This window comes from Podarcis melisellensis, assembly GCF_964234715.1.
Source record: "Podarcis melisellensis genome assembly, chromosome: 10".
NCBI lineage: Eukaryota > Metazoa > Chordata > Lepidosauria > Squamata > Lacertidae > Podarcis > Podarcis melisellensis.
In genome coordinates, this window is record NC_138542.1 from 35095161 (window position 1) to 35110075 (window position 14915).

General features: G+C 39.6%; 1 protein-coding gene across 11 annotated transcripts in view; it reads left to right on the forward strand.

Annotated features, from left to right (window-relative positions):
- Positions 1-14915, forward strand: part of NAV3 (neuron navigator 3) — a 430775-nt gene that overhangs the window by 384202 nt on the left and 31658 nt on the right. For all 11 annotated transcript variants that reach the window (XM_081929091.1, XM_081929086.1, XM_081929090.1 and 8 more), the window contains 3 exons: positions 2901-2924; positions 4292-4369; positions 12922-13005. In XM_081929091.1, coding sequence (XP_081785217.1) covers positions 2901-2924; positions 4292-4369; positions 12922-13005 — 186 coding nt within the window. The remainder of the gene's footprint in view (positions 1-2900; positions 2925-4291; positions 4370-12921; positions 13006-14915) is intronic.

Genomic DNA, 14915 nt, shown 5'->3' on the forward strand with positions numbered 1-14915 from the left:
CCATTAAAATACCACACTCTATTTTAAAAATTTGTAACAAAGCTTGCAGATTAAAGTCATATATGCACTTATGAACATTTGCATATTGCATATTTAATTTTAGTGCCTAACACTCATAATTTGCATATTATCTCAACTTACATTAACTGCAGCTGTTGTTGAAGAACTGAGCAATGTTCCAAATATGGACGACTTGGGGAAGGGAGATATAAAATCCAGTTTTAATTTGCATAATGCATAGAGCATATTTGGCACATTTGAGTTTATATGCTTGAGAATTCAGATTTTTAAGGGCACAGAAAAATGTTCTTGCCACCTGAACTTGCTTATGATCGAATGCTAAATGCTAACTCCTCTGAACTGGTAGATGTAAAACACAAATTGTCGTGTATGAACTTCAAGATTCATTGGATCAGTCTGTATTTTTTTTATCTGTCTATATTTTTGAAACATTTATATATGCTTGCAAATATATTTGAATTAGCAATTTAGACTATAGGCCCAGGTTCAGTCAGCCCATGACCATTGGAGGGAGCCACAGCAGGAAGATATAATAAACCCAGGACAACCTACTGGGATCAAATAGGCCACAACTTTATTGATTACAGGTGTCAGTAGGTTTTGGCATAGCCATTGGGTATGTATCCTCCATTATCCAGTCTGCCTGCTGAATGATTATTTTGCAGGGGCAATCCTGGGCTAAGATGTACATGAAATCAAGGTGCCATATTGAGGGGTGCTGTGTCCCATCATACCCCATCTGGGTATCTGGACAGAAGCACCTCTCCCTGGACCCCTTTAATAGCGTATCCCAATTCCTTAAAGTGAGGAGGGCTCCCAACCTCCTCCTCCCCACTGTGGAATTTACACACACATAAAAACTGTTCTGAAAATGTTTTTATTTTAGTGTTTTTAAAAATACAGTGGTACCTCTGGTTGCGGACGGGATCCATTCTGGAGCTCCAGCTGGAGCTCCAGTTCCGCAACTGGAGATGCCTGTTCTGCGCACACATGCAGCGTGATAGAGCACTACTGCGCATGTGTGCATGGCAAAACCAGGAAATAAACTTCCGGGTTTTCCATGTGCGTATCCCGAAGGATACGTAACAAGAGGTACCACTGTACATTGCATTTTCCATAAGGCTCACCATTGCCATCTAGTGCCACATTATGTATTGCACTTAAAACGTTTTATTTGCAGCTGTATAGCTGAGTCCTAAGAATCCAACCCAATGCCTCATCTGCCAACAAGTTGTGACAATTTCTATGTGGCATGCAAAATTCCTAGACAAGCCCAATTAGTCCAGGCAAATTCCTCCCTGGCCTCTCTGAATACAGTGACGAAATACTTTCTTAGCAAGGTTTTAAGCGTGGACTGCCTGCTTACTTCCGGGCAAACATGTTGCATAGGCAGGGAGGCTGGGAAATCCAGCAATAAATTATGTGGTGAAGCTAGGTGCAGCAGCTCGCATGGCCAGTGAAGGAAGAAGTGATGAATTCCACCAACCACACAGGAACCAGGAGACTGCCTCTGGCTCGGCCATGGCCATGCCAGGCGACAGTCGCCACTTGCTGCCCTGCTTGAATTGCACAGTCAGGTAACCATTACCTTTTAGGACAAGTAGGACAAGTGTTTATGAATCATACATTTAACCACACACCACATCAGCTGATAAGAATGATCATTCTAAGATTTCTGTTGCTCGACCCCTTATCCCTTTCTCACCATTCGGCATCACTTCTTGTTCAGCATTTGAGTATCTAGCTGTGATAATGGGAGCTGAAAACCTTTTAGTTAAGGGCAAGGGATGCTTTTGGACTATAAAATCAGTAGTGTGAATTGTAGTTGAAGGACATAATCCCTGTTCAGCGTTTCCCCTCTTTGTTCTCATAGGCTCCTAGGGATAAAACTCATATGATTGTGAAGCCCCTAATCAGGAAATGGTACTTCAGTGGGAATATCAAGCATTTGATTTCAGTGATAGGCAAGAAGACCATAAAGAACAAAATTTCATTTTTCTGTGATATTATACAGTGCTCCATGGCTTCTTTCATATCTACAGTTTGAGTTAAAAGTAGCTGTTCCATCTTTTTTAAATAGAAGTCTCCCCACTACTATGTCATGGTGCCCACAAATAAGTTTTTATATGATTTTCTGTGCCTCTGGTCATACTACCGGGATAAGAGATACAAAAAGCTGTGTTACTTTTGATGCAAAAGATGCATTGAATAGACTGTCAGTCTCTTTGCTCTCATTATATCACAGCTGTGTCTGATTAATGCAGACTTGTGTAAAATTTCTTGTTTTACCTTTGATTTTATTCCAAGTGTTATGCTTCAAAGGAAGAGGCCTTTTGAGTCTGTAAACTGGGGTCATGTGGAAATGTAGGTAGTTCCTTGGCAGTATCATGGAACTATCCACATTTCTATACCAAAATTTTAGGAGTCTTTGCTTGATGATGCTTCTAAGAACCACCTTATTCTCTATTATTTTTATTTTTGAAATTTCTATATAGTCCTTCAATAGCCCATTCAGTTCAAATCCTAGCACAGGATAATGAACAAATTTTAAAGAAATCTTTCAGGTATTAGACAGAGTCAGCAGGACTTAAAGTATCTTCTCAGAAGTAAATCCTGTTAAGTTTGATAGAACTTGCTCCCAGGTAAAGGTGTATAAGGTTGTGTCCTAAAACACTAGTAGTAACTTCATTTGCAGACAAAGTTGCATCCAAAAATCTGCTTATGATCTTGCTTTCTTCATTCTTAGCTATGTTTTTTTGCAATTATATTTGAGAACTTGTTTTTATCTGAGTCAAAATCTATTATTCTGATTTTCTTAAATAGAATTCAGCTGTATGTTTCCATAAATAAACTGCTCTTGCTTTCACTCTTTCCCATAGGCTGAAGAAAAGGCACATTCAGAGGTAAAAAGATTGGCATTTTTAATTTTATACAAAATATTTTTCTGTACAGAGTGCTTTTCAATAGCCTCAAATGCCCAGCATGAACCTATGATGACGGCAGCTCTCATGTACTTGTATGGTGTTATTTATGCCAGCACATTTTCTTATCAGAAAGGGCACAAGGCCCCCTCAGCCACCACCAGCTGCCAGAAACCTCTTACTGCTATCCTCACCTGACTTTACCAGCCATTGCCCTATTGAATTCATTCCTACTCAAATAATTGACTGTCTTTTATGATAAGGGCTATTAAACTACTAAGATATTATAGAGAGGCACTAAAGGTTAAGTGTATTACACTTGTAGTTGATGTTTTGTGGGATGTCTCTTGCTCATTCGGCAGGGCATTTGAGTCATTATTCCATCATTCTCACATATATAGATGATGCCAAAATCTTTCCTCCATTTTCTCAAAGGTTTTCTTTCCCTGTGACAGAGGATTCCATTTTTCTTACCCAATCTTCTGGCATTTTATAATTTCTTTAGAATTTTGGTGGGTGTGGGGTTTTGAACTTAACGTTGCAAGGCAACTGGGAGTTGGGGCATCTGTTTGACACCCCCCGCAGCCCCAGTAAACATGTCTCCAGCATTCTCTAGCCTTCAGGGCTGCCTGCACTTCCTGTTCTGCAAAAGCCTTGTGTGGGGTGTTCCTGCATGATGTTGTCGTCTTCTGGGACTTGACTGAACTGTGGGCCTTCAGGGAGGATAAAGAAGAGAGATGATTTACAGAATGCAAAAGGGACACTCACAAACATGCTTCAGAAATAAGAAAAGTATGACAAAATCCCCACACCCCAACCATGAGAATGCGCAGAAGCATCAAATTGCAACCCGTGCGTGCGCAGACATGCAAACACAGGTTGCAAACGCTGCGGGTTGCAAACGTGCATCCCACAGGGATCACGTTTGCAACCCGAGTGTCCACTGTACAGTTTTCTCACTAACTGATGGAGAATGGTAAAAGAAAAAGAAAAAGTCGCTAAATTTTCAGCATAGCACTGCATTGGATAGAAATTAACTCATGCTTCACATGCTTAATACTAAGCTTATGCAATTCAGTTCATATCAACATTCACACATTTTAAATAAATATATATAAAGCTTTTAAAATTAGATTTATGTGATGTGTATATGTTGTATCTTAATAGAAATTTTAAACCATAGATGAAGCCTTTGATATACAGTACTGTCCGTAGCATATACACAAATGTTGGAACAAATAGCACCAGCTATTCTTCTACTGTAATTTCGCATATTGAATAGCCTTGGTTAAAGCATAAGGTTACACTGGCATATTTTGAGAGACATTTGTGTTTGTTCCCACATCCAGCAAATTCATAAACTACGAAGGGAGCTGGTTGCATCACAGGAAAAAGTGGCCACCCTGACATCACAGCTGTCAGCTAATGTAAGTCATTTACTGCTGTCATTAATAATTTCTACAGGGTTTTAATGTATATATGCTTTTATAATCACAATAATCATGTGAGGAAGACCACTGCCATTATCCCTTTGCAAACACAGGTGAGACTGATGAAAGGCATTTATACTCCTATTCTTCAAGCCCTAGCAGTCCATAAAGTTGAAGAGCTGCTGTTTAATTAATTAATGTGACTATTAGTGCTAACTAATAATTAGTTAACACTAATAGTCACATTAATGGCTCGAGACAACTGAGGAAGCCCAGAAAACTCTGCTCAGGGAGTGGGCTATCAGCCAACTCCAATAAATTGGCCCTATCAGGGGTGAAACAGCAGCTTTTCAACTTTATGGACAGCTAGGGCGAAATGGGGATAGAACGCTGGCACCCTGTCTTCCATCTGCACTTCACAGCTACCGGGAACATCATTGAACTTACCTACGTTCTTCTTGAACTTACCTAAAAACAAGAAAAAACAAAAATTGAGTCAAGAAGTTGTAAGAACTTAGTAAAATCTGACACTGCAAGTTCACTTTATTTTAGATAGCTTATAAGTTTTTATGGCACTTTGTAAGTAGTTGTCACAAATTTGATAAATGGTGAAAAATTGTTTTTGAAAAAGAATATTAATTGTGTGAATAATTGTCACCTATGTGCTGTACGGGTTGCACAATTATCAATGGCACAGCTTGTATTTCTTCAGCAGATAAATATTCTACAGCTTTTTAAATGTGTCTGTGGGAGGGAGAATTATTGATGTTGTTGTTTATTGTAACTATTTGTGCTTTTCTCCAAAATATTGTGAGCTCACGGAGCTTCAAACTCCTCCCTTCCCCACCCACCCCAAACCAAGATTATACTGTGCAAAACAGGGGGCTAGAGGTGAAAGGCATTGCCCCCTTTCATGCATTTCCTAATAATTCAGAAAGCATTCACTGGCCATTTTATCCAGCAATCACCCTAAAATATCTGCTTTTCCGCACCTGTTCCATAAGGTAATGCTATTTTTTACCTGTGTTTCCTACTGTTAAGAGCCGAGCAATATTGTTTGCTCAGCTGAAATTCCTCACAGCATCACCACCTTGTATAATTCACTTATGTGCACTGGGCAGGGATCAAAACAACTACCTCCCACTGTTTCTGATGCAGTGTTAGCATTGTGGCTCTCAAAGTGCTTGGCGCAGATATTTAGTCAGGCGTTTCTATGACCACACTAAAAGTTAAGTATTTTTTTCTAGGATCGGGGAATCACGATGGTGGGATTTCAAATTCTTGCTTATAATAAAAAGTGTTATGAGATATTTTTATTCTTTCTATTTGAATGATATTTACATTCTACTTATTAAACACTTAATCATAAAAGTAAAAAAAGAAACATGGGCAGAGTTACAGCTACAGACATTTCTTCTGTCAGTAAGACAATGATAACTACTCATGTTTGATTCTTTTATGTACGCAGTACGTAAAGGATTGTGTGAAATGTGACTTAAAAAAAAATCCAAAAGGAGGTAGCTGCTGGGATTTTGAGCTTCTACAAAATGATTTTAGCTTTTGTTGAAGCACAGCAATTACTACTGTCAGAAAATAAAATGTCAGGTGTCAGCTGGTGACATTGGTGGGTGCTTTTGAATAATGCAACATTTTTATCGTTTTGTGTTTTGAAATGTGACTGACTAGGAGCAGAGAAGTTCAGATATGGACTACGTTTCCAACTTTTTGTAGTACTCTAGCAGCTTATCTTTTGAAATTGCTCCTTTCCCTAAAGGGAAACCACTTGTATGATTGAAGGTGTTGTAATTCTGGACATATAAGATTCATTTTGTGTAGCTAGTATCCACCATATTAAATTATTAATCCTGTTGAAGGATGAACCCAAAAAATCCATATTCTGCTCTACTTTGACAAACAATTTTTGAACAACTTGCCACGGTCAGTCAGTGTCAGAACTTCGGCTTCCATTTATGGCCAGCAAGAGTAATGCATCCTAGATTAGCAGTAACCACAGAAGTGAAAATTTAAACTTAATTTGAAAAGGTTTGAACAGTTTTACAAGACTTCCTGTGTTGCTAGTTTTCAGTGTTTCATCACTGTGAAAGAAGAAAGGCGAGTCCTTTTCTTAGCGTAGGATAGAAATAAAATGAGCAGATGATGTAGGAAGAAGTCTTCCTGCACATGCTGCTTGCTGTGGAACAGTAGAGGTAGGAGGAAAAGAGCCATTGCTTAGGAGTAGAGGGCGTGACGTGGGGAGAATGCCAGGCAGAGATCTAATCTGGCGGACCAGGTTAGGTCTGTGGGCCATTTTAGTCACACTGAAATCAATGGAACTTTAGTTACTACAAATTTGTCCCATTAAGTTACACTTTGGCCTCAATCAACGCATCATTTAGATTTGTGTGTGCAATCTTTGTCAGAATAAAAATTGAAATGTCTTTTTGCACATCTTTTTACACTTTCCTGTTTTCTGACTTAGTAACAATACCTATTGGAAGCCATAATTTAGCAAGCATGTGTTTTATCTCTTGTTTGTTAGGCAAGATTATCTTATCTGAGACTCCTGTGCTCTGTTCAGTATCTAGTTATTCATCTCAGCTGATAAAGCCCAAAGCATCTTCCCTTTTTTTTACAATTTAATCTACTCAAACTCCAGCTGCTGCTGATGTCTTGATTTCCAGTTACTTCAACTTGATGATTGAATTTCCCTTTGTTGTTTGCTTCTGAACTGCTGAAGGGGGAAATCCCAGAACTATTTTTTTTTAAAGGTGTTCTTTTAGTTCAATTTGTATCTAACCAGCAGACTTACTACCAGATTGAAATGTCATTACTATCACTTATCTTTGGGCCTACCTAGCATATTCGGTTTCTCTTTGATCAGCACATCTTGAGGCCTGGAGAGCAGGGAATGCAGAACTGGCATTGGTTGAAAGAGTTACTGGGGGTGCACAGGTGAGAAATTCACGAGACAAGGCACTTTAGGCTTGTGGTTCTTGCAAGGTGGTACTGGGTTTCTCTACAGGGTTCTCTTCCTCAGAGGAGGTCTGGGTTAAGGGAGAGGGATTGTGACAGTGCCTATGCCATGTACATGGGGTCTATGGCTGTCCTAAGTAGACAAATTAATTCAGGAGTTTCCCATAGGTATTAAATTAGGAGACTTTTATCCGTCCCTATCCTTGCCCAGGAGGCCTCACTCATGGATAGGATGGAACTGCTATTAATTTAAATTTAAATGAACACATTCCTTTTCCTTAAAATAAATCTTTAAAAATAAGGCATGAACTGTCAAAAATCTGAAGACCTCCCCCACATATACTGTTACTCAAGGAAAAATGGACCATTGTTCCATTTTTTCAAAAAATAAAATAAAATCAATAGTGCAAGACAAGAACCCAACTTAAATTTTTGAAGTATATATATTTTTTTCTCTGTAGAAGTGACAGTTGCCTAGCAATAAGCATTTCAGCCATGATATTCATAATGCAGCAAAAGTGCTTTCTCTGTTGGAATGCAATTGTCAATTTTAATGCTGAATATTATTTGATTGGTGCTTTTTAATTTAAAAAGTGAATTTTGCATTAATACATAGAATCAGAGAATTAAAGAATTGTAGAGTTGGAAGGAGACTCTGAAGATCATCTAGTCCAAACCCCTGCAATGCAGGAATCTTAACTAAAGCACCTATGACAGATGGCTATTCAACCTCCAAGGAAGGAAAGTCCATCACCACCTGAGGGAGTTTATTCCTCTGTCGAACACCTCTTACTGTCAGAAAGTTCTTCCTGATGACTCAGTCGGAATCTCCTTTCTTGCAACTTGCACCCATTGGTTCAAGTCCTACTCTCCGGAGCAGGAGAAAACAAGCTCACTCCATCTACCGAGTGACAGCCCTTTAGATATTTGAAGATAGCTATCATATCTCCTCTTAGTCTTCTCTTCTGTAGACTGAACATACCCAACTCCCTCAACTGTTTCTCATAAGGCTTTATTTCCAGACGCTTGATCATCTTGGTCACTCTGCTTGCACATGTTCCAGCTTGTCAATATCCTTCTTAAATTGTGGTGCCCAGAACTGGACACAGTATTCCAGATGTGGTCTGACCAGGGCAGAATAAAGCGGTACTATTACTTCCCTTGATCTGGACACTATAATTCTGTTGATGCAGCCTATAATAGCATCGGCTTCTTTTGCTGTTGATGCTTGTGGTTTGCTAAGACCCCTAAAGCCTCTTCACATGTACTACTGGCAAGCCAGGTGCCCCCTCCATCTTATATTCGTGCATCTGGTTCTTCCTGCCTAAGTGCAGAACCTGACATTTGTCCCTTCTGAAATTCATTTTGCTAGTTTGGGCCCAGTTCTCCAATCTGTTAAGGTCATTTTGAATTCTGATTTTGTCTTCTGCACCATTAGCTACTCTTCCCAGTTTGGTATCATCTGCAAATTTGATAAGCATCCTGTCAACTCTTTTGTCCAGGTCGCTTAAAAAGACATTGAAGTGGGGTCTTCCTGTGCTTATGATGCTGGGTCTGGGAAGGAGGTGATAAGAGTAGCCTTGTTGTCTTGCTGTCACTGGGATCAAGGTGGTTAGAGCAGACTTCCTCAACCTCGCCCCTCCAGATGTTTTTGACCTGCAACTCCCATGATGCCTAGCTAACAGGACCAGTGGTCAGGGATGATGGGAATTGTAATCTCAAAACATCTGGAAGGCCGAGATTGAGGAAGCCTGGGTTAGAGTGTGCCAGTATGACTTTCTTCTTCCTCTTCCTTCTTTCATGGTCTTATGGATTGGAGCCACCAGTAGGGCTATAGAGACCCTAGTATTGTCCTTATATGCCACTTCCCCATCTTTTCTGGAATGCAGCCATACTCCTCAATTAGTGCCACAACTGAGTTACTTGTAGCATATTCCTCCTGGAAGCATTTGATTGTATTCAGTGTGGTTTGTAGACTTTAGATACTGCAAAGTCTGCTTCCATTTATGTTCTTGGCAGAATATATCTGAGCAAAACAAAGGAAGATCTATCATCATTTGGACACAGTTATGTTCGTACTTCAAAGTTATAGCATGTCAGTGCACAGGGAACATGCATTTTATCACAGACTTCTAAAAATCAATATTTTTGACATAGTTATCATTCTGTGAAGATCTGGGCACAGTAGTAAGCCCATCACCTTTATAGTGCATTACAGGAAGCTTATTATGGGGGTGGGAGGCAGAGCTGTACACAGAACTCAAGTTACCTGGACAAAACCAACTTCTGGTATAATTTCCCTAGCTTTAAATGTCATATTTATCTCATATTTATTCTCCTTTGTATCTGACAAACATTACTGGGGAACTTAAATATAGGAGGAGGAGAAAATATTTGTCAACAAAGTTAACTTGTGCATTTGTACATTCTGATCCACTTTCTTCTCTTCAGATCTGTGACTGTTCAATCCTTTGAGATATTCAAGCTCAAAAATTCATTGTGTAATTTCTGTGTGGTTGTTTTTTGTGTTGCAGTTATATATGGAGTAGCAATAGGTTTCTTCTCTTCAATACTCATATAGTGTAACTTGTGAGGTAGTTGTGTACCCAAAGCAGCTTGAAATGCAGCATAAAGTCAATGAAAACAATATGAACCTAATGTGATGTCTCCCATACAACCCCCACCATCCCTAACTATTGGCCATGCTGGCTGAGGCTGATGGGAATTGTAGTCCAAAGTCTTTGGGAACTGCATTGGGAAAGGCTGAAATGAACAGATACTGACAAATTTAAAGCTGAGCAAGAGGCAAAACAGCATTAAAGCCAAGGCCCAGAAATCCTGGAACTCATTAAAAAGATTTTCACCTGTTGCTGAAAACGAAACAAAATCTATACCATGCAAATATCCCTGAGAAGAAAGTCCAAAAGAGGTTGGACCTGTCATCGCCACCCACATCACCTCTTATGGCAGAGTAATAGAAAATTATAATACCTAGAACATTCTTGCACGATTAAGTGGTCCACACAGTACCTGGGTTTGACTGATTCCCAAGTTATTTAGGGCTTTTAAAGTTAAACGAGCTCTGTGAGCCATGCTAAAAAATGGACTTGAAACTAGGGATATACATGAGATGTGGTCAAATCCCAAGCTCAACTAGGGGTTGACTCAGAGTAATTTTGGGCTTGTCTGAGATGAAGCAGGATCTGCACAAGGTAGCTCAGTGCTTTGCTGGCCTTTGATGATCTCTCTTTATATATATTAAAAAATTGCAAACATCTACTAAAAGTAGTAGGTCTTATTTATTGTAAGGAATAGTGCTAAGATGGGGGGCTGAGGGAAGGGAAATCAAACATCCAAGTGGGAGAAGGCCAGAGATTGGTGCATACTGGCTTATACTTGGAACCAGTGTAATTATTTCAGAATTGATGTACCATAGTTGTGGTCCCACGTAGTAATCTTGCCACTATACTTTGATGCAACCATGGTTTCCAAACAGACTGGCCTCTCCAACAAAGTGGGGAGATCACAAAAATAAAGACTTCATATTCCTGGATATGCCTTGAGTGTTCGGTTCACATTAGTTTCATGGTATAAAGAGGTGAGGCACTTGATGGCTTTTCCAGTAGGTATTATGGGACCAGGTATATTTCTCTGTTCACAGAATAATCCCCAATTAGGTTTTATTCATTGAAAAGCATTCAGTTTTAATAACGTCAGCACAGGAAGTGGATTCAGATGGTCATATTACATAAGACTGCTATCATATAGTTTCCTGCCTAACTTGTTCACTTGCCTTAAGATGACCTTTCCCTTAGCCTCAAAATGCTTGTTAGTTGTCAGGGAAAATAAAATTCTCATGTTATGTTACCTTCTTCTGAGCGGACTTTTTCAACCCGACTCGTGCATATTTAAAGCAAGCAAACAGAAGCATAGCCAGTCTTCTTCCTGCTGTGAGATTATATTAATATTTCACACAATGATTGTTTTCTATATCTGAGGGGGTTTTCGTACTTCTTGTGCTATCAAATTCAACACCCCACCACCACTTTAAAATGCTTTATTAGTTTGGAAAGTGCATACAAAATATATTTAGCCAGTAACCAAACATAAAAATAGACACATGTATCCCTTCTGCACACAATTATTGGTTCTTTTAAACTGGCTTACTGAATAAAGCAAAAGGGGTGGGGGAAGTCTTCTGAATGCACATTTTAGAGGAAGGACAAAATGGGAAAGCAACAGCAGAGGATGCATTTTGAATTGGATTAGTTGGTGATTAAGTTACTCTTATTGTAATTATTAAACACACACTTTAGGCAGAGCCATGACATTCCCTCTCTCCCCCACCCCAAAATTTACTGGGCCATGTGGATCGTAAAAATGCACTGAGGGGTTTCATCACTTTTTTTCAGCAGGTAACCCTTTAAAGGGATGCAGGTGGCGCTGTGGGTTAAACCACAGAGCCTAGGACTTGCCGATCAGACGGTCGGCGGTTCGAATCCCCGCGATGGGGTGAGCTCCCGTTGCTCGGTCCCTCCTCCTGCCAACCTAGCAGTTCAAAAGCACGTCAAAGTGCAAGTAGATAAATAGGCACCGCTCCGGTGTTTCCGTGCGCTGCTTTGGTTCGCCAGAAACGGCTTAGTCATGCTGCCCACATGACCTGGAAGCTGTACGCCAGCTCCCTCAGCCACTAAAGCGAGATGAGCTCCGCAACCCCAGTGTCGGCCATGACTGGACCTAATGGTCAGGGGTCCCTTTACCTTAACCCTTTAAAACATTTCATGTGACTATTTCATGCTGGCAGCTGTGCACTCCTGGCAGTTTCTATTTTCATGTTTTCCACTCTTTTTAAACTTTTTGCTGTGCCTGGGGTGGCAAAAGTTGAATTTTGTGGCTGCTGGTGGCGGCAGTGCTCCAAACTGCTGACTGCCATTATTCTTCCCCAGAAGGCCCTTGAATAAAGATATAACAATGTTCTGAGGAGGATTTGTAGAGCAAAATGCAGGTTCGTGAAATTTGGAATGCTTGAAAGATGGTTTTAAAAGATTCCAGAAAGCATGGGTGCTGCCCGACTCTCAGTAGGACTGGGGGGGGCACCAAAAAACCATTTCTAGCAGAAACTAGAAACACTGAACTTTAGGCAGACCTCTAGTTTGGAGTAGGACACAATCAAGTACAGTGTTGCCATATTTAAGGGTTGCTATTCTATAGCAAGTCCAGGTGAAACATGTTCTTGTTAAAGAATGGCCAAATAATTGTACTGGGCAAAGCATCACAACTGTACAATTGATCTGGTATTGCCCCAAAGCCACAGAATTCTACAGAGAAACTGGAATTGACACTGTGTACTACGGACAGCTGGGAGTAGTGTCTGCCTCATGCAGATAGGAAAGTGCAAGGAGGTTGGAGAACGATTAGGAATTTAAATAGAAGTAACTTTTGATGGTGATGGTCATGTAGGGTTGTGTGTTTTTTTAAAGCAGAAGTACATTCAAGCATATTGTATAGATTTTGTATAGTGCATTTGAAACCTATTGACATTTGACTGACTCCCCACCACCCCATCTTCTTCACAGGCCCATCTCGTAGCAGCTTTTGAAAAGAGCTTAGGAAATATGACGGGCCGGCTGCAAAGCCTAACAATGACAGCTGAACAAAAGGTATGTTAGAAACAGCAGATGCTTTAATGTGGAAAACCGTTCTTGGTTTATATTAAAGTTTGTATTGAAGGCTGAATGAAAGGACAGCTGTAAGAATAAACAGGCAGGTGCATCAAATTTTTTTTTTATGACTATCAATGCTTCGTGAAAACGCAATAAGAATAACGTTGCACACCATCAGATTTAGCCAAGCTATATCAGAGGGCAGTGTGATGATAAAATCTTTCATTTCCAGATTTTAATTAAAACATTTGTGACTCTGAATTTAATCTGTATTGAAAGATTAAGCAACAAAAGGTGGTCATAAACCAAGTGGAGTGCTTGTTCCAGTCTGCCAGCAACTGTCAAAACGCTAAATATTAGAAAGAAGAGATATTACAAAGATAGGAAAACGAGCCAATAGCAAGTGTTATCTTGGAGCAGCTGGGGCTGGATTTGGTTTTGACTTTGCTTGTTTTGCAATACTTTTAAGTCAGGGCTGGGAAACTGGGTCTGGCTGATGGACCAAGTCCTCATCTCCATAGGCCCTCCTGTCTGTCAGTCATTTGCTGTCACAATGAAATCCGATGATCCATTTTAGCCCATGAGGTTTGAAAACAAACTATGAGGGCAAAAAAATAATAATGTGTGGACAGTGCTTTCCTAATGCTGAATATGATTTCATACCATTTGGACAGAAACATCAAAGCTACAGGTTGCAGAAAAGAATTGGCAGGATCCTCCATTGAAAAGTGCAGATGGATGAATGAATGCTGCTCAAATTGATGGTTTAATGATGGGTAGAATGTTTATGTATATGAGATTATATTCCCCCCCCCTTAATTTATGATTTTAATTATGTATTTATTTAGTCCTGGGACCATTTGTTGAGGAGCAGGTTATTAATACTGTAAACAAAATAACTAGAGAATGAAATGAAGGCAAAGGCAAAATAACTTTTCCTTGCACACCTCTTGTTTCCAATTAAGACATGTGCGAGGATCAAGTTCATTAGCTTCTCTTGTGCTGTGACTACATACTCAATTAGGCTGCTCCTGTAGAGATAGGTTATTTCAGGATTGTAGGATCTATTTTGTCTGCTAGTAGATCCCTAGAGTCCGTCAAGTAGGACCAGCTGGGGAGAAAAGTGGCTGGGGAAGAAGCCAGGTGCAAAGCAGTATCTTGGTAGTAATACCAAGATGGTAGTGGTAATACCAGTTACTTCCTATAAATTCTACATTGAGATAACCCAAGTATATACAAGTGCAGATCTACACCAAAGTTACTACAGACCAGGGATCTACTACAAATTTACCTTCTGCCTAAGGGCACACAAGTGAACCACTGTAATAATAATAATTTCTCAAAAGGAATTTCTTCCAGTTTGATCTTTTCATCTTCTATAAAGCTTCGGGCTTCCTTTCTCAAAGAGATTATAGCACTGGCACTGACTTCAATAAGCTTTCCCAGACATTTGAGCATATAAGCTTTTCTTTTTCTTCTTCCATGTTGCTGCTAAGGTCAAATTCCTTCAGTAGCTTTAATCCTCATTATATAAAATGAGAACTAGAAACAGAAATGTTAAATGCAGTTTAAATTAAAACTGTGCATTACACTTGTTAAAACCGTCCCCTGCCAAGTGAAAAGATGAGTTACATTGCTTCATTTCATAAGAAATGAAATACATTTTAATAGATGTTTGCATTATTTTCTTCAAAATTTTCTTGTTATGCAGTATTTTATAGAGATAAATAGCTTCTAACCTGATGGTTCTGACATACTGTATTAGCTGAGTTGAAAAGCATACATGATGCCTAGTTTTCACCTGAATTTCACCCAAACTGCAATGCAAAAAGTGCATTTTGACCCCAGTGGGGGGTGGAAACCATAGTTACTCTGATACTTTTGTGACTTTTTCTACTGTTCCCAAA